This window comes from Larus michahellis, chromosome 1 (assembly GCF_964199755.1).
Source record: "Larus michahellis chromosome 1, bLarMic1.1, whole genome shotgun sequence".
NCBI classification, from domain to species: domain Eukaryota; kingdom Metazoa; phylum Chordata; class Aves; order Charadriiformes; family Laridae; genus Larus; species Larus michahellis.
Genome location: NC_133896.1, coordinates 128502989 through 128523373, shown reverse-complemented (window position 1 = coordinate 128523373; position 20385 = coordinate 128502989). Strand labels below are relative to the sequence as shown.

General features: G+C 44.3%; 2 protein-coding genes across 6 annotated transcripts in view; one reads left to right on the top strand and one right to left on the bottom strand.

Annotated features, from left to right (window-relative positions):
* The window catches only part of USP9X (ubiquitin specific peptidase 9 X-linked), a 103944-nt gene extending 99850 nt beyond the window's left edge, over nt 1-4094 (top strand). For all 5 annotated transcript variants that reach the window (XR_012589473.1, XM_074603789.1, XM_074603765.1 and 2 more), the window contains 3 exons: nt 256-468; nt 942-1037; nt 2509-4094. Coding sequence is in view for 4 of the 5 variants with exons in the window: in XM_074603789.1 (XP_074459890.1) it covers nt 256-468; nt 942-1037; nt 2509-2643 (444 nt within the window). In the remaining variant the exon portion in view is untranslated. The remainder of the gene's footprint in view (nt 1-255; nt 469-941; nt 1038-2508) is intronic.
* An 11544-nt stretch (nt 4095-15638) lies between these two features.
* Nucleotides 15639-20316, bottom strand: RPL8 (ribosomal protein L8). The gene is made up of 6 exons (XM_074603751.1): nt 20087-20316; nt 19657-19800; nt 17916-18057; nt 17280-17498; nt 16123-16238; nt 15639-15838 (listed from the first exon to the last, which is right to left on the bottom strand). The coding sequence occupies exons 2-6, from the start codon at nt 19792-19794 to the stop codon at nt 15680-15682; spliced, it is 774 nt and encodes a 257-aa protein (XP_074459852.1). The 5' UTR covers nt 19795-19800; nt 20087-20316; the 3' UTR covers nt 15639-15679.
* Nucleotides 20317-20385: the final 69 nt, after the last annotated feature.

Sequence of the window (20385 nt, the reverse complement as noted above, 5' to 3'; positions counted from 1 at the left end):
GGATTGAGAGCAATTTCGTTAAACTTGCACTCATCATTTTGTGATACAGCTGCAAATCCATAGACTTAATTTCAAATTTGATGTTTTCTTTGTGCATGAAAGGGCATAAGAGTATTTCGGGGGGCCTTATAAATAGCAGCGTATGTGTTTGTGATCTCTTCTCTGATAACTGATGTATAAGAGGGGAAAAATATTTTTATTTTTATTTTAAAGAATAGAGAAAATAATTCTGAGGTGTTAACTTTCCATCTGCAGAGCAATGGAGATTTGAAGAGAAAATGGACCTGGGCAGTAGAATGGCTTGGAGACGAGCTTGAGCGTAGACCATACACTGGCAATCCCCAATACACGTATAATAATTGGTCTCCACCAATACAAAGCAATGAAACATCAAATGGCTACTTCCTAGAGAGATCACACAGTGCTAGGATGACTCTTGCAAAAGCTTGTGAACTCTGCCCAGAGGAGGTAAAGAATAATTTGACTTGTGGTAAAAAATTTGAGTAAAGCGCGTCTATGATTCTATAAATAATTAACCTTAGCAACAGTCTCTGGTCATTATAGAGGTAACACGTTTTATAAATACGGATTTCTATTTTTGTTGGCTTCAGTTATGTACTCCTGTGCATTTTTCCACTTTATTACTGTTTCTACAGGTGTCTGTTACTTAAAGAATTGGCAGTATAGAATTGAAATTGGCCATTTAAAAGTAGATTATGAATAGGTCTGTTTTTCCAATAATATGTTGATAGCGGGAATTTTTCTGTAGTACAGTACAAGCTGTGGATGACACACAGCTTGTGTGTCGATTTTTTTTTTTTTTTGGGTGGAATTTTTTTCCAAGCATGTCGGAAACAATCACTTGCATGTAGGATTTGTTCTGGATAGAATAATCGTAATGTGTTTTACCTAAGTAAATGAAATGTTTTTTCAAACTTTAGGAACCAGATGATCCTGATGCCCCAGATGAACATGAGTCTTCTCCACCTGAAGATGCCCCCCTGTATCCCCATTCACCTGGTTCCCAGTATCAACAGGTAAAAGCTCAGAGTTGAACCATTTATTCGAAGCTCCAGGTTAGCTTTTTTTTAGCATTCATGGTAACTTAAATTATAGGCATTTAGCCAGAAGCATGTTATAGTCAAATTTCAGACTTGGGGGAATAAAGGTAAAGGTACACCCCTACTGTGCCAGGAACGGTTTCAGATAGCACTGAAGACTTTCAGGTGAGAATTTTAATGTTGGCAGATCAGGGATTAATCATCCGTAGAAAGAACAGGGGGGACAGATGTGCATACTGAATTTGATTCTGTTGTATTTGTTGACATTGATAATATTTTGTGAGTTGCTTTCTTGTTTTTAAATGCAAAATCAAGCCTCACATCCTGAATTTCAGTTTCAGTAACTGGAAGGCTTTCAGAAAAATGCAGATGGCTTTGTTATGTATAATTTGTGCTATGAACACTGATCTCTAAATCTTAAGTACATACGAAATCTAAACCTGTTTTCATGTTAAATGGCTGCTTTGTTAGTATCTTTCAGTGGAAAGCCAGATCTGAAAGAAATCATAACCAGGTTTTTAATTGAATTGACTAAATTAGTAGGTCGCCCACTTATTTGCCATTTTTTTGTTCCAGTTTATTTTTTTTTATATTCCAAATCTGCTAATTTAATTTCCTCTCCTGCCCAAACCCATTTTCCCTCCATCTTGCTTTCCTTACTTGATGTTCTCAGCAGAGCAGTTGGTAAGTCATGCAGATTTTCCCACTCCTTTCTGAGATCCCAAGTTCAGACACACACTGTAACCTCACCGTTACCCGTGTGATGTGTTCACTTTCTTGCAAGAGATGGCGTTTCTCACTAACACACACAATCCTCATATTCCCGGTTTCTCCACAGTTGGTTAAACTCTGCAAAACAGTAGATAGGTGAGATGTTTTCATTTGCTAGATATGCGTATGAGTTTTTAGATTGGGACAGAGCATCTGGAGAAAACTACTGGTCTAGATTTCATTCAGTTCTGTAACATTAAATGTTTCCCTCTTAAAAATTAAAGTGTGCTGCATAAATACAGGTGTGCTTTTTTCCAGTTTCTTCAGAAAAAAATTCAAGGTGGTTGAATCCGTTGATAAAATATGTGCACAGTTTAATGTCCGCAGCACATAGGCAGCCTCTTTTTGTCTCCCTTTTTTTCTTTCTTGCTGCTTTTGCTTTGCATGTAAATGTTTGTTATTCAAAAGCTGAGATGACTATTTTAACTAATCCTTTTATCTTTACAAGTTGAAAGTTTGTTTACCTTCTGTGTAGATTAAAAAGGTAAGTGAAAGATGTGATTCAGGGGAATAAAGAAACTGTGATGTGTGTTCCTATAGGTATTACTACGCAAGAAGTTCAGTGTACTTGACAATGCTTCTGAATGGTCTGAATGTACAGGGGGAAAGCAAGTAAGGGGTTAGGAGACAGTCCACAAGTTTAATGTCCCTTTAAAATGTTTATGCTTTATTACAGAATAACCATGTGCATGGACAGCCATATACAGGCCCGGCAGCGCATCATATGAACAACCCTCAGAGAACTGGCCAACGAGCACAAGAAAATTATGAAGGCAGTGAAGAAGTTTCCCCGCCTCAGACAAAAGATTAGTGAAATGCACATAATCAATTAACTTGCTCCATCAAGACTGTGCACCCAGGCCTTACAGTCCAACCTTTCTCTGTGTCTGGCTAATATTTAAAACTAGAAAAACTATTCCTAATCAACATGGAGTGGAGAGTCTATTCACTGTCTTATCTGCAGAAAATTGCTGTCAATATATAACCCGCCTGCAGTGGAAAGTGTATAGTGTTTTGTAATAAATGGCCTGATGCTAATGTGTAAATGGCAAAGGTGTATATAGTATATTAATGTTTGACTGTTAATTCTTGAGCAAGAAACATTTTTTTTGTCTTGATGAGACTCACAGATCTACAAAAACAAAAAAATAATTTCTTGATATATCTGCTGCGCTCTGCAACCAGTGTTGCCTGCCTCCTGGCAGTCGGATCAACTCCTTTACGAAAAAGCCTATCCATGTCAACCACAAAAATAGTTTCATGTTAATTCTTTGCCACTGGAGTCGATTTTACTATGAGCAACGTAATGGCTGGTAACCTTTTAATTATTTGGTTGATGTGGAAAATTGGTGATGTAACATTGTTTCTAGATCTTTTTTCATTGCCTTTTTCATTCTGGTATTAGGTTAATCACTTTGAAGCTATAGTTATGCTGTAACATTTAGCATGGCTTCACACCAAGTTAGTGTAGCCAATGAGGGGGGAAAAAAACCGTGACTGCAGTTGTCCCAATGTGACAACTGTATTGCTCAGAACTTTTTCTTCTTACACCTAGACTATAAAATGGGGAGGGAAAATGTGACAAACAAGTGGTTTTCAGTTTCACATATGTTCCTCACATCTGATGTTTGACAGTTCTGTCTCTGGGTGGGATAAAGAACACTTAGTTTTCAGTAATAGGAATTTAAAAGATTTAAAACAAATATGCAAAAATTTGCTATGCCAGGATGCCTGGAGCATAATAGACTGTATTTGGTGTGCTTGTTTTGTTTCTTTGGTAGAGCTTATTAGATAAACTTCTAACACTTTCCTTCTACTGCATCCCAGAGAAGTGGAAGTCAACGAGATCACACAGTACTTGTGAGTGCCACTGCACCAAGTTAACTTGCTGGTTTTCTGCTCGTTCACAGTTCTACTTGAAAGCGAGAATTGTCTTAGCTCTTTATCCATTATACAGGAAATCTTAACATTAGAAGCAGGGTTTAATGATAAAAGAAACTACTGGTTAGTCAAATACAATTCTGAGGTATCTCTATTCCAGAATAAACATTTGTTTAAAGACTTCAAGAAACGCATCAGTAAATACTGTATTTAAATGAAAATTGGTAACTTGAATGTGTGTAATTTTTTTGGAACCTGTCTAAAAACCAAATACCCCTGCAAAACAGATACAGCCCACCCTATACTATTTAAATATTTTGCTGTTTTATTTTATAGAAATTATTTTGCTGAATTCACAAATAGAATTTGATTTAAGAAGAATGTTTTGTCCTGTGGTGTGTGTTGTTTTGGGGTGGTTTTTTTTTTATTGGACTGCACAGAAAGGTGAATTCTGTGCAGTGGCACTATGCTGAATTCTGGAACAACAGTCACATTGAGATTCTGTGCACAAAAAAAATTGGCCCTTAAGAATAAAATAATCAGGACAATTACACTGTAAAAGTTTCTTAATGTGATTTATCTTGTACTTTTTGTATGTTTTTATATATACATATATATATTTAATGAGCACAAGCTTGATGGTGTTTTTTACAAATGAGTTGATAGAAACAAAGCTGCTTGTCAAATTAAAGGTCTTGTAGTTTTGAAACAAACAAAGGAAAATTCGATCGCAAGTGCATGCTTATGCATTTAGTGTAACAAGGAAGGGACACAGAAGATTTTTGAATATGCTGTGTAGCGACGATCACTTCTATGCTTCCACGTTTTCCCTAGAGCTCAAGTTAATTCAGATTTTTTCATAGTTTTTTAGTTATACCATTTTACCTGGACTTAGTAAATTTGGATATAGTGTTCCCATTTATGTTTGGGAGTGCTTGTTGGAGGTTTTAACTCAAAAATTCTACCGAGTACTCAAGTTGAACCAGTTCATGTTTATTTGGACCAGGAATTGTTAAACAAGCTATCTCAGAGGTGATTATTATGTATTTTTTACTACGTAGGTAAAATATAGTTCATCCTTGCCAAATGTGTTTGCTTTTAGTAGTGCAATGATTGTAGAGACGTGTCAGACCTGTGACAATTTAAGCCTGTGCCTCTCTTCAGTCATACACCCCTCTGTCCTGAATTGAGGGTGACTGCAGCGGCACTTGTTTTTCAGCGGCAAATTGAGAATCTTGTGCATCTTTGTGACTTTGAAGAAGGATAGCCTGGATTGTTTGTTGCAGCTGCCGCTTTTAAACAGACAGCTACAGTAAAAGCTGCGATGTTTGCTTCGCTCTGGGCAAAACGATTTTGAATTGTACTTAACAAATATTGTACAAGCGAAAAATTCCATATGCGTGTTACAGTCACGGCATTTTGGCAGTGGCCATTTTTAGGCGATACACAGTACCTCATTGTTGATGGCACACTTTACAGTAGTACTCCTCAAAGTGCCTAAAGATTTAATTCCCCCATTGCTAATTTCAGTCCTGTTTTCTGTTGAGAACAGTTACTAGGGAATCTCTGGTCTTCCATAAAATGAGCCAATAAATAGTAAAGCAATTACTCGTGCTCCTGACAATGTAACATCAGATACATAAAAAATGAACATTCATAGGTTCATGTTATATGGTGATTAATGTATAGTTTGACCTAGGGGGAAGTCCATAACCTGACTAAGCAGAATTTCTCCCTCTTGTACATTTGGATTGTGCTTGTTCAGTGACTAAAGTAACCTTTTAACACTTGGTACTGTTAGTGTTAAAAGATCAGGACAGCCATATATTAAAGGAATTTGGTTACTGTTTGTGTATCAGTAAATGTAGTGTTTTGGTCACAAAGTTGGTCACCTACACCTGTGTTATCCCATTGACAGCAATGAGGTTGCACAGGGTTCAGTCAAAGCTGAATTTGCCGTGCAGAACCTGATTTAGTGGTGATGCACAAGCAGAAAAGGCCTCGGTTGGCTTGGAATTTTTCAGATTATTTCCCTGCCGACTACCAGCTCTGAAAATTTAAGTTCTCTGTTTTTAAAGCTAGTGTATCTTGCTGAAATTGAGCCAGAAAAAAAATGAAATTCCACAATGACATTTAATTTTATATTTATTTTTTTTTCAAAGTGAAACTTTTACTTTAGACGATGTGGGAAAATTGTGTTATGGTAATTGCAATTATGCCTTCTCAGCCACTGTGTTGTGCCTAGCTTGTGTGTTTTAGCATATGTATCATGAAAAACCACTTACGGTTCCAAAATTTCTATATATTTCTTAAGTTCCAGGAGAGAATGAGATTAGCCATTCTGCCAAAGTTAAATGGGCAAAAATTGGCTGCTGTAGCAATTTACTTCATTTTTGGTTTCAATAAATTTTGTCTACCTCCGAATCTTTTGCCAGAAATGAATAGGCTGATCAATTATGTCAAGGCAAAATGGCTCAATGTTTTTGTTGCCGTGTGTTTAGTCACTAGGCATTGCAGTGAGGCTTTCAATGCAATGAATTTAACTGCACATGTAAGTTAAAGGCTAGCTATATAAATCAGAGGAAGAAGTGGCATGTTAGGAAATTTGCAGAGTAACCTATTAAGTGTTTAAATAGCCTAGTTAAACCTTGTGAGTCCACACTCGCAAATTCACCCCTGTGGTGAAAGACACACACCTTAATTTTTGGGAGGGTGAGGCGCTGATGCTGACCTTGCATCCCTTAAGGCAGGTGTGGGAGTTTCCTGTTTGTGGCCCTGCTCCAGCACAGTGTAATCAGGGCAACAGTCATTTTGGCTCCCCGTCTTCTTACCTCCTGTGCTCTCCGTCATGTTCACGATACCACTTTTCTCACAGTCTTGGGAATGAAGTCTACGCCTACCTTCTATCTAGAGCAAGACAAAAGAGGCTTTCTGGGGGATAAGTAGGAGCCGTCTTGTACGTACGGCATGCTGCACAGCGGTGCGACAATAAACGGAAAGCAAGGTGAAGGAAACCCAGCTACATCCTTCTGCGTGATTTCTGTCCCTCTTGCAAGTGGTCTCGTGAGGAAGACGACAGCAAACAAACAGCTCTTGAAAGCTCAGTGCATTTTCTTTCTGGCTTGCAGCTACAGTGGGTCTTCACTAGTGCGGTAAAGATCCCTGTGCAGCCGCAGCACAAGCAACACGCCCTATACGTGCCCTCCATACTGTGCCAGCCTGTTCCTTATACCTTCCTTCTGTCGGTTTTTGGGGATTATCATGTTAATGCAGTCATTTATGCTGGGACTCGCCCTCCGTTACAGACTAGGCAGCTCTACTGCACTAGAAGGGCTTTCACCCAATCTGAGCACTGTCACTTTTTACACGACGTAACTTCTTAAGGTTCGTACTATAAATGTCCTTTGATTTCTAAGGTATAAAAATTTCTCTTGGACTGTGTTAAAATGTCAAATAGCCATTCTTCTGTCCTTTTGTACGAGAGCAAAGCGTTCAGTCCTGCCCCTGTAGTGTCTGTTCACAGGCAGGCTGTTCGCAGAAGTGTGTTGGCGTAGATTCCAGCACTTAAGTTCTGAGATCCTCATCCTGTAATCTGCTTTTCCAGTGCAAGCTGTGGGGGATCCATGGATTTCAACGGCACTTGTATGAGTCCTGTTGATTTCGGCGCCATACGAGTTGAAGGTGATGTGTTGCGGGGATCAACACAGATAAGTCGGCAGGCGGCATGAGACACAGCTAGTTTACTTCATTTACACATATTTGCAGACAACTAAATCAAAACAAGCACAGGAGAACCAGTTTCTGAAGGAGAAAAACACTCCTGAGTAAGGGCTAACTTTTCATCAGATTTTGAATACCCAACTCTATTTTTTAGCTTTAGAATTCGAATTCTTAAATCCACTTTTTGATAATAAAACTGACCTACAGGCTGTTTCTGTAGAAGAATTTGTTATATCCTTAATTACATCAGCACAACTCTGAAACGACAGCGTCGGTCTTCAGTGGTCAAAATAATTTGCAAATGTCTTCTAGTTTTTAACACTGAATAATGAAAATAGGAGAGGAAAAAAGTAAACAGGTTCTATGAATTCATCCAAAATCCAGCCATGGAAGAACATCCAGTGCAGGAACATAAGATCATTCCCTCCTCCTCTCTTCGTACACTATTTAAAGTGTCTGAGGATGTTAATTTTTATTCTTAATTTACAACTGCTATTCTAGCAATTTGGTTTACGTTGCCCTGAGCATTGTCAGCTGCACGGTTTGCAGCTTCCTGATGCGTTTGCACTTGCGTCCCCTTTACTCCTTACCAGAGCAAAATCCTTAAATGTTTCCCCCCCCCCCCCATATAAGCCAGTTCCCTGAGCCGCATTTCCTTTTTCCTTGATGCGCTGTTTCCATTTCCCTGCAGTGACCGGGACTGGATGAACGCTTTCCAAGTGTGGTTTCACCTGAGCCATTAAGCGAGCAGTTACTTTGCTTTCCTGTAAGGATACCTCTGTGGATGCAGCTTTTAAAGGTGTTGGCCTGTTTTGTGGCTTTATTTAGTGAAGCGCTGCTCAGTTCTTCTCCAGCACTTCTAAAATCCTGCTCCATCACTTCTTACCATTTTTTCTTGCCCAGTTTCTCACTCTGGATTGCCAGCATCGTTCTCCATTTAATATTTTTGTATTTTCTTGGAAGCAAATCCCTTCACTTGCCGTGATCGGGGGGTTTTACCTCCTTTTCTGCCTGCACCTGCTGTGTTGCTGGTAGCTGCTACGAAAGAACCGTGTTAGCCAGGCTGCCCCCTGCTCCCAGCTGGAGCCTTTTAGTCCGCAGTAGCAGCAGCCACAGCTTTGACCAGGTGGGCTTTGGCACCTCTGAAAAATTTTCTCAGAATGTATGTGGGATGTGAGAGCTTCCGTGCTGCTGATGGCAGTCTTGAATTCTGTAGCTTAGTGTGTTGCGTTTTGCTTCATTTTCTATCTTGAGCAGTTCGTTTCTAAAAAAACGATAGGTTTCTACTTCGGAAAAAAAAAAAGGCTGATTGAAAGGACGCTTTTTAATATACTTGATTGTATTTAAATATCTGGTAGGTGCTTTAGAGTCCTTAGAAAGTCTTCTCAAAGCAAATCCAAAAGCTTAGAAACATGAAGACCAGGTCTTCAAAATTTAATGATACTCTCAAATTCTATCTTGCCTGTCCTGCTGCGTGAGTAAGAACAGGTGAAGTAGTGAAAATGGAAATTTCCGTGAAGGGAGAGAGGCTGTGCTGTGTGTATTCCCTCGGGAACTGGGAATGCCAAGCGTGCTTTGCCTGGGCTCACACGCGACGCTCCCACAGCAGAGTCTGAGCCCTCCCGGGGTGAACTCACCTGAACCACGGGCTTCCCCAAGCGCCGAAGAAGCGATTTCTAGCGAGAAATCGATTAAGTAGCATATAAAGCATTTCCTACTGTTCTTTTTCTCCTCTACGATCTGTCCACCGAGTTGAATCCTCTCTGCAAGTCCGGGCAGGGAGGTGGGGCTGAGCGAGAGGCTTCGCGCGCTTAGTTCTGTCAATACTTTCTACCTCTTGGCGTTCGTTGCTGAGCCGCCCCGGGCGGACACGCCGGTGAGCGGCTTTAGCCACTTTCTTCTTTAGCCAGTTTCTCCTGGGTTGGGCCAATACGGGTGCGGAAATACCCGGTCAGGCTGAGTATTTCTGGGCGGCCCCTGCCTGCCCCTGGGTGTGTATGAAATCACTCGAGGCGCTGACTCCAAGAGTAGGTGCGTGTGTAGGTGCGTACGTACGTTCGCATCAGAACAAAGGAACTGGCATTTTTCGGGTGGCACCACGTGGACTCTCCAAACACTTGTGCTCAGCCTCTCGTGCTGCCGCCCTACCCCCGTGTGAAGTGGCGTAAAACCCTTTCGCAACTAACACTGTTCAAATAATGCACCCGCAGGGAGGTGTATCCTTTTCTAGCTACGTTTGATGACGGTGAGGAGTTAGGAAGGGAGAGATGGCAGAATGAGAAAAGCCGGTATCCTGCAGGTCAACCCAGGCGTTTTACCTAGAAAGAAATGTCACAGATGGCTACCGTGGATGTGTGTGAGACTGAAATGCTGACAAGAGAACTGTGTAACCCTGCCGCTCCGAGGCCGAGAGAGAGACCTGGCGTTGGCTTTCTCAACACTTCTGCAACCTGAACCAAAAAAAAACTGCTATGGGAATGTAGACTTACCATATAGCTGTGGAAGAAAACTTCAATCGTGTCACTTCTCTCGGTCTTCAGAGCAGTCAACATGATTTTGATGTAGGTTTTAGATTATGTGTATATAAATCTGATTGAAGTACCAACAGCAAACCGTAAATAAAATGTGGACTTAACTGAAGAATGGGCTAGTGGAGGACTCTTGTGTTGAATTTGTTGACATAGAGTATAACAAAGTTGTGGATGGAGGAGACTGGCTGTGATGAAGATGGAAATAAAAGCTGGGGTGTCCTCACCTCGGGGAAAGTAGCCAGGTTCGCTGCTGCCTCTGAATCTATTATAAGCACCTAAGGACCGACTTGGCTGCACTGTGGTCGCTGGAGAAGAGTTGGCTGCACGGGGACGTTCCTGGGGGTCGCTCCACCTTCCTGCCCGCTGAGGGCCAAAGGCTTCTGTAAATGGCACTTGCCTCTCCTCCGAATTGGGTGGTTATTCCAGGGACAAGTGTCCTCTCACATTCCTGGTTGTTAAAAGCCGATGGAGGCTGCTGTATAGCTGCTGTCACCCCTGTGTTTCCCCAGCCGCTAATTACCCAGTGGCTTTGCTCTACCAGAGCGGGGGCCATCACCTAAAATGAAGTTGAAGTGAGTGTAACAGAGGGCTAATGGAAGCCTCTGGTTTGCTGTGTTTGCACTTGGCACTGCCTTTGAAGACGTGTAAATGAATATACAAAATAATGGCAAATTACTGGGAATTTGTAGTACTGACATTAAATAAAAAAAAAATAAAAAACAAACAAACAAACAAACAAACCCCAATTTAACCAAGATGCCTGTGGAAGCAGGTAACACACGAGTTTATTGTAGCTCTGGTTGATGTAACCCGTCTGAGTGGGCGTGTGCGTAAATTCTCTGGACATCGACATATTAGCAAAAATAAGAACTCAAGGTAAATTTTGGATGTATCCTGGTAGTTCATAGTTGGGAGAAGAAAGTTTTTGATTAAGAGAGCAAAACTGTAAAGCGACTCCCAGGAATGTGTTCTGTTCTCACATTTCCCTCTGAGAATTCATTAATGCCACAGGACAAAACCAGCCAATTTTTAATTTTACTTCTGCGGAGACTGTGAAATACGTACTGATTTATTGATCGCCTGACTCCCTGAAACCTTTTACAATTTGGGCTCCTGTGGTTTTTACATTAGCTGAAAATACGGCCCAAAGCGTTTCTCCTGGTTTTGATACACGCTTACCCGGTAACTTCAAGATAACAGAGTCAGCAGTACAATTTTGTTGCCGAAGCGTGTTTCCCTCTCTTCTTTTTGCAAAACCTTTCGGGATGGATTTGCCCCGACCTTCTTCTGCCTTACAGAGTTTCCTTGAATATCCCTTTGTATTCCCTCCCTCCCTCCCTGCACTGGTGTGGAGCAGGTTGTGGCTCCTCCAGAAAGGGTACCCCCTCCCCGCTTTGATTTGTCAAGGGCGGGCAGCTGGTTTGCCGGCGTCCCAGTTAGGACTGGGAGATGGTGGTGTGGAAGGGACTGGAGGGAGGTGAGCCTTGCCCATCCCTGGGTGACGTCTCGCTTCTGCCGTGTGGGTCTCAGCCCAAGCGCGAGCTGTCTGTGCAACGGCCGTCGGGCTGACAAGGTGTCGGCAGAGCAGTCGGATCGGAAAGGGATAACGATGTTAAATGAGGGTGTTCTATCACGACGAAAGGATTTGTGATACGTGTCGATGCTTAGGTAGGACTTGGTGTGTCACAACACACCCTTAAGAAAATATAAAGAAAAGGCTGTTTGGTCTTTCAGTTGGTGGAAATTGGAAGCCCTTCTAAAGGAAGACTTTTTAGTGCTTCACTGGTATGTATTGCTTTTTTTTTTTTCTTTTTTTTTTTTTTTTAGCAAAGAAAGCCTTATACTGGAAATAACCACTGAAATTCTCACGTGAACGTTTAACCTCTTTCTTTAAAACAGAGTTTGCTTCAAGATTTCTGATGTCCTTGTAGCCATTCCGATCTTTACAGGAGATTTTTTTAATTATTATTGTTTTGACAATAAGCAGGGCTGTAGTTTTGGAAGTTTGACTACACGTATGGTAGCTCAGGTCCTCTGTGCAGCATTAGGGCTGGGAATTGAGACACTCCTCCATGAAGTAAGTATCCTGGATATAAGCTGTATAAACAAATCAACCGTGTATTCTGTCATGCCAATACGAACAGCTGGTTTGAGCAAGAGGTTGCTGAATATGGTATACATTTAAAATATAATTACTAGGAGTGAATATAAAAGCGTACAATGATTTATGGGGGTAGGAGAAGCACAAGACTGTGCAAGGGTGCCATGTGTGTTCTATTGAACGTGGTTTGCGTTTAGTTTGCTAACTTACATTCATAGAATCACAGAATGTGTTGGGTTGGAAGGGACCTCTAAAGGTCATCTAGTCCAACCCCCCTGCAGTGAGCAGGGACATCTTCAACCAGATCAGGCTGCTCAGAGCCTCATCAAGCCTGGCCTTGAATGTCTCCAGGGATGGGGCCTCCACCATCTCTCTGGGCAACCTGTGCCAGTGTCTCACCACCCTCATTGTAACGGGCTTCTTCCTAATGTCTAATCTAAACCTGCCCTGCTCTAGTTTAACACCATTGCCCCTCGTCCTGTCACTGCATGCCCTTGCAAACGTTCAAAAGTGGGTTTGTATTAAAGCTTCTTCAGTGAAGCTAGGAGCTCAGAAGTGCATCCGCTTCCCCAGCAGGTTAGCGGTTCTCTTCCCTGCTGTCTGTGGTCCGCAGCTTCTCAACAGAAAGGAGGGTTTAGAGCCAGGGGTGGAGGGACAACCCTGCCGGCTGCTGGTGGGGAACCGGTGCCTCGTGGAGAGGCAGGGGAAGGCGGCAGAAGGGGGACGCTTGAGCTTTGATTTCTTCTGTTGGCATTTTATGGCTGTAGCGGTACCCGAGCTGCGTAGCAGTGGAGTGCAGCAGGCATCCGTGTGCTGCGTGATGGAGGCGATACCGACCAAGGTGGGAAATGAGGGGGGCTATTTCCAATCAGTTTACTTCACGGTACAGTAAATCTCTCACCTGTGAATCCCAGGACCAGCCATTAGATCATGGTTAAACGTGTCAGATCCTTTGTGCCACCTTCAGCCTACTCGTGGTGTAGTTCCACCAGGGTGCGGGTTCAGCCTGATGCATGCAAACATAAATTCACATGTTAAAACACACACACACACACGGGCTCCCCACAATTTTTTTCAAGCACCATCTTGCCTAAGATTCCACCTCTGGTTTCGTCAGCTCCTCTGGTCCAGTTTGTCCGAGGGGTCCTGTCCTACTGCTCTGAAATGTGCCTTGCCCCAGGGACCACGTTGTTGCCTTTTCACGCCTTTAAAGCCTTCCTGTGTGACCAAAGGGACATACCCAATTCTCCTCGGTCAATGGCGCTAACTCCCTGTTTAGCACAGTTACCGGGTAGGTAATATTTGGAACGTACTGCAGGATTTTTCACAACCCTGGCTTTCATTTCCAGGTGGTCTTTCCAAGGTAGACGTTGTGCACATTCAGGCCGTGGGCTGCAACCATGAAAGATAAGCCTCCGATTTGTTGCAAACTTTCTAACAAGGGACTGTGTTTTAATAATGGCTACTTGCAACGAGAGCAACTGTGCCTCAGTTTGGAGAATGGACTCAAATCTTCAAAATCCTCATACCACCCTGTGGATTTAAAGTGACATTTAGCATTGCATTCTGTATATTTACATAAAATGTGTTTGTAGCTACCTTCAGCAATACGGTACTTATTTATTTGTGCAATTACTCCATACCTATAGATTTCGCACACCCATATTCCAGCCGCTGGCTGTGGACACCTGGCAGTCTGTGGGCTACCTCTCAGAGCCTGGCATCAGCAACAAATCTGGCAAGGATTGTCAGTAAAAGTCTCCCCCTTCCCTAGAAAATATATGGAGTCAACAAATCCAAGCGTGATTGGAAGCCATGGTTTCTGTGTATCATTTAGGTGCATTTAACAGAAGTTGTTCTGGAAGTTCTTTGTACCAACAGCCCGAGAGTACAGCTGTCGTGTGAGGAAACTTCTACTGTATTTGCCGTATTGTGAAATCTTTCTTAACTTGGCGCTTGTCAAGGTAGTCATTTGAACATTAAATACTTTAACTGCTCTTCTTCCGATATTGTTTGGGAGAACGAGTGTTAAATTTAGATCCACGGCAGGAGAATATGGGCACATAAGCAAGAGCTTCTGACCTCATGGCAAAAACATGAGGCACGAACTTTCGCAGATGTTGATGGTATTGGGGTAAATAAACAGAAACAAAACTTGACATTGCTTTTTAGGTTTTTCCTAAATGTGGTCTGGTGCCTTTCTCGTCATGTAGTCATACTTGTAGGTGAAGGTCTGACACAGGCACTTTGGGATCAGCAGCACTATTTCGATTGTGGTATGGAATACATGGAACTACCCTGAACCTTAAGGGAAAGAATTTCTTTTCTCGGAAGAGCAAATATGCTTTTGCGTTCCATATACCTTGTCATGTCTCCCAAAGGATCATTGCTTTACTGTTTGGGAACATCGAGCCCACAGAGGAATCCACCGTCTAGTCTGGTAGCCACTTCCAGCTATGCAGGAGCTGATTGCAACAGACTGACTATGACTGAAGAACATCAAGTGGGTCAGCCATAAGAACCCGGACCTGACCACTTCCCTCTGCCCGAGCTTGCAGCAGTGACGACCCTGGCTGAAGACAAGACAGCAGAGTAGGACTGGGCGCTGTGCTGGCAGAGAGCATACTTGTCCCTGGATGTCATCCTCACGCCTGGAAGCATTCAAGGCCAGGCTGGATGGACCTTTGAGCAACCTGGTCTAGTGGAAGGTGTCCCTACCCATGGCAGCAGGGGTCGGACTTAAATCTTTAAGGTCCCTTCCAACTCTACTATTCTACGTCAGTTCATTTTGCCAGGGAGCACCCAAGACCTGAGTACCGCTGGCAGAGGGAGGCAGGCGAGAAGGCTGTGCTGAGATAGGGAGGGAGTGGTGGTACCACCATGGCGCCAACGCCATTGTGTGTCACCAGCAAAGCCAGAGGGGCTGCAGAACATGAACACAGGAGTTCTGGCTTTAGACTATCCCGTCATGACAAGCTGGACCCCACTCTGCCTGCAAAGGAGAACTGTGAAGCTGTTTGCCCTTTCCAAACATGGAGTAAAGGTGGCAGTGGGTGCGAGCATAAACTTCTGGGTTTGTAGTTTTGATTTGGTTGAGGCTTGATGGTTCAACAAGGAGGTCCAAAGTTGATGCCAATAAGAGCTGAAACACTTCCTCTGGAAGGACTTTTATTACTCACAAGCTTTTCCTCCACAGGAGATAATGGTTTTCCATTTTTATCTTGGAGCTGAGGAACTTAGAAAACCAAGCACCCTTTAACCATTTCAGCTAGATTCATAGGTTAAATTGGGTAACCAAGGGATTACCCGATCAGCCTGTACTGCTTTGTCAGGCCTAAGCGACCCCACTGGGCCAGTGTCAACGTCACACCTGGGCGCAAGAGCATGAACACCAAGTGTTATGCCAGCCTGCGGTACCTGCTTACAGACTGAAAATGCCAGCTGGAAGAATTCCTGCTCTTCAAGGCGGGGAGGGAAAAAACCATCTCCACTCACAACTGCCCCTGCTGAAGTTGAACACTACCCCTATTTCAGCCGCACTTCAGCAACAGATAACTCGAATTTCACACAAGCTGTGTTTTAGAAATTTATTCTGTGAACTCCATGCTGGGTCTTTAGTTCTCCTTTTCCTGCACAGTCTTTGTTCCACGCAGTCGACCCGTACGACGCGCAGCAATGAGACCAACTTTGCGTCCAGCAGGAGCATCTCTCCTGATGGTTGAAGGCTTCCCGATGTGCTGATGGTTACCACCACCAAAGGGATGTTCTACAGGCTGTGGAAAAGGAAAGCATGTCATCAATATAATTAACAACAGAAATGAGTAATGACGGTTAGCAGCAATAAACTGATTTAAGAGAACAAACAATTTAACCGCTTCATTTTTCATACAATGCAGTAACTATCAAGGGCTGCTAACTACCCTGATTAAGTGTGCAATTACAGGATAGTGTGTGAAGCTCTCTTTCCAGATACATGCCAGACTCCTCCCCGTATCTAACAAATCCTTTCTAAACCATAAAAAAGGAGAGCGGAAACTGTAATTGAAAATGGACTCACATTCATGGCCACACCACGGACACGCGGCCAGCAGTTTCTCTTCGCCTTGTACTTGTGATAGGCCCGGCCAGCCTTCAGGATGGGCTTGTCGATACGACCCCCACCAGCAACAATTCCTGAAAAAAAAATATCAGGAATGGTAACACACAAATGTAACAGATGAGTGCAAAACAAAGCGTTTAAAGAACAAGACTAATTCCTAATAATATTCAAGTTCTAGGAATAAGCTTCTAAAGACCAATCCCAAACAGCCCCAACTGTGTATTCACACTAGTATTTTCCAGCCAGTGCTAACAGCGAGATCAGACTCAAGCTACCAGCCACACATTAACTGGTCTGCAAGGGGACGCATACTTTAATTATCATTTTTCAATCCATACATAGAGGATTGCGTTTAACACTTTCTAAAGCATTACCAGTTTTATTGCTAAAATTTCTTGGGTAACATTAGCAATAGTATGAATTGAAAGAGCTAACGGGACTTTCAAGTCCTTTGAAGTTTAATGCCTAGTTGTTTCATGATTTATTTAGTCAACTTTACTCGAGTAACAGACCACAGATTACTCACTTTGGGGTCTTCTATGCAGAGGCAGGCGAGTTCCAACCCCTTCCGACCCCTATCGTTCTGTCATTCTGTGTCACTTGCTGACTGCGTACAGCAGCCACCTCAGCTGCCAGTCAAGCGTACAACAAACCTGGTAAAACCTCTGCGTTTTGACAATGGTCTTTTCCTTCCTTGTCAGACCTTCCAGAATACTTCACCCAACTGAGGACACCTCCAGCACTACCGCCACAGGCTCAGTCTCCGTATCAGACGCAGGAAACCACCAATGCCATTTTCTGCAGAAGTTCTTCCCCAAGGCCTGCAGGTTTTACAGGCTGAGCAATTCCATCATAGTTTGAGGACAATAAGCATCTTTTTTTTCTGTCCTCCCGCTAGGTCAAACTACCTCCAAGTTTAAGTTCCCTATGCCGAAAGTAACACAGGTGTAATATACAAGTTAGGTACCTGTGCACAGACCGTGCCTGTGCATAATCCTGGGTCCAGACTGTAAATTATGCTATTTTCTAGACAATATTGGGAACTAGGGCCCTGTTTGAAAGCTTGCTTAGCAGTCTGTAAACTCAGTGACAAGTTCATAGTTGTCACTCCTTACCAACAACAGCTCTGTTTGCAGAAGAAATCACTTTCTTGGAGCCAGAAGGCAGCTTCACTCTGGTTTTCTTTGTTTCAGGGTTGTGAGAGATAACAGTGGCGTAGTTTCCAGAAGCACGGGCCAGCTTTCCACGGTCACCAGGTTTCTCCTCGAGGCAGCACACGATGGTGCCTTCCGGCATGGTGCCAACAGGTAGAACATTGCCAATGTTCAGCTGAGCTGCAAAGAGCAATCGGAGCATCAACAGCTTCATTCAGGCTCCTGTACCTGAATTACAGTTCTACCTAGTATGGGCCTTTGTGCACAGGAGGAGGGCACCGCATAAACACTTCAGCAGCAACAGGCAGGGGCACTTTTTATTGTTCGACTTGAAACACAAGCTTCGCGTTCAGTGTAACAGAAAGGTAGGCAAAGCGGGACTCTAGACAGAACAACCCAAACACTCGACAAGAACTGTGGTTAGGCTTGTTCATCAAAGCAGGCTGTGTGAGGAGAAGGAAAGCTACATTTGCTTGAAGCTACTGCTTTGTGATGGCTTGCAACTGCACTTAAACATACCGGGCTTCATGTATTCAGATGACATCTGCTTTAGTGTTCTGAAACTACCCAGGCAACACACTTCCCGTCTGAACTCACCTTTCTTGCCGCAGTAAACGAACTGACCAGTATGAATACCCTCAGCGGCAATGAACAGCTCAGTTCTTTTCTTAAACCTGTACGGGTCACGGAAGGCAATCTTGGCAAGGGGAGCGCCTCGGCCAGGATCATGGATGATGTCCTGTTGGAACACAGATGTGCTTTAGAACAGGTTACAGCATTTACCACAGGTTCTGTAGAAATCCAAGAACTAGAAAAACTGGAGATGATTACTATTGAGGTAATTCTCCTTAGAAACCCCCCTTCTCAGAGGGATCTTGATTTCTCGTGACATGAGCAAGTTGAGGATTCACACTTGGAAGAATACAACCTCCATACTAAGAAATTCACTTTCAGTAGTTGCCCAATCACCTTTGCGCAAAGGCAAAGCTGGATGCAAGCAGCAATTTCTCCAAGTGTTTTCTTAAAATGGACGTGTTTCTGACCTTCTGATATTAAGTACACTGAAGTCATATAAGCCCCTAAATGAAGGAGCACAGACTGAAAAAATGTCTATTCTGTTCCTGAAGTACACTGAGATTTCAATACACAGCCATCTATTTAATTACAGTCAAGCAATTAAAGCTTTTTAAGATGTGTCTATTTTCTAGGAAAACTCAGATGTTGTTAGTGTCCAGTATTAATGTTTTTTCTGCTGTTTTCGACCCCGTGGAGCAACCCTTCCCCACCCCCAACCCCCCCTATTTATTACATACGTTTAAGTCAAAGCTACCTACTTACTTTTTATCATTATACTCAGTTACGGTGAGTGTGAAGAAAGTTCTTTCTACAGCCTGAAGACGACCGTGCACTAAATGGCTGAAGAGACAGCTAGATGTTCAGGGCATCCAGATGGGTAGCCAGTGCCACTATTTGCAATCTAAGTCACTGACACCCTAAAAAAATACCTAGAGCACACCTGAAACACTGTACCAGACACCAAATAAAAGTACTGCCTTGCCCCCACTGCTCAGGAGTAAGATGATGGATACTACTTAGTGTTTATAAAAATTCATTTTTTTTTTTTTTTTAAGAGATGCATTCAACTATGCAGACATCTCTCCCCACCCATGTTTCATGAGGTACAGAGAGTTTGTAGGTGATATAAAAGCACGCTGATATTTCTACGTTAGCAAAGGTCTAACAGAAAAGCATACTGCTGTCTATGTGCTGCTGTATACAATGAGCAGGAACATCTTTAACTAGATCAGGTTGCTCAGAGCCCCAAACAACCTGACCTTGAACGCATCCAGGGATGGGGCATCTACCAGTTCTCTTGGCAACCTGTTCCAGTGTTTTACCACCCTCAGAGTAAAAAATTCCTTCCTTGTATCTAGTCTAAATCTTCCCTCTTTTAGCTTAAAGCTATTACCCCTTGTCCAATCACAACAGGCCCTCCTAAAAAGTTTGTCCCCATCTCTCCTGTTGGCTCCCTTGAAGTACTGGAAGGCCACTGTAAGGTCTTTCCCGAGCCTTCTCTTCTCCGTGCTGAACAACCCTACCCCTCAGCCCGGAACATGCCCTAATTTAAGCAACATGACTTATTTAACAAAAAAACGAGAAGCCTGAACAAGGAACAGTCAAATGGCTGTGAGCGCTGCTGACAGGCCCTTAGACCCCTCACAAAGCGAGGTGAGGAGGCACGCGTGTCCCAGGGCGCCCGACACTGCGGGACAAGGCCGTTGAGGGCCCTTCCCGCCACGGACCCCTAGCAGCCCGGCCGCGCAGGGCCCGCCCTTACCTTGACGATACCCTTGATGTATCCGTGCCTCTCGGCGAAGTCGACGGCGCGGAGCTTGGCCGGGCCCTTCCTATGCTTCACGTGGGCGCGGAAGACGGAGCCCGCGCCCTTCCTCTGGCCTCGGATAACGCGGCCCATGGCGTCCTGCGGGCAGAGACCCGACACCCGACGTTAGCAGTGGCGGTGGCGTCAGACAGGGCACCCCTCCCCCTTAGCCGCTGACACCCTGCCCGGCCCGGCCGCACCAGGCCCAGAGCACCAGGCCCGGGACGGCTGCACCAGGCCCAGGGCCGGGTCCGGGTCCGGGTCCGGGTCCGGGTCCGGGCCTCCGGTCCCTCCGCGCAGGGCAGAGCCGTAGCGGGCGGCACCGGCAGCCACAGACAAGGGCCGGATGGCAGCGGATGCGGGAAGGCACCAACCGCGCTCCTACCTCGACTAGGGCCTCGCTGGGAAAGAAGGAAGCGCCGACGTCACCGCCGCGCCAAGGCCCTTCCGGCGCGGGGCGGGCAGGCGGCTGTCGCGCGGGCGTGACGTCACGCCGCGCCGTTGCCAGGCAACCGAGCTCTGGCCGTTCCAGAGGCGTGGGGAGGCGGCTCCGGGGGCCGCCCGTCCCCGGGCGGGCCGCGCCTTTCTCGGCCGGGGCGTCCTCGGTTCCCCCCGGGCCGCGCCCGGATGGCGCCGGGCGCCGTGGCCCGTCCCCGGGCGGGCGGGGTCTCTCGGGCGGGGCGT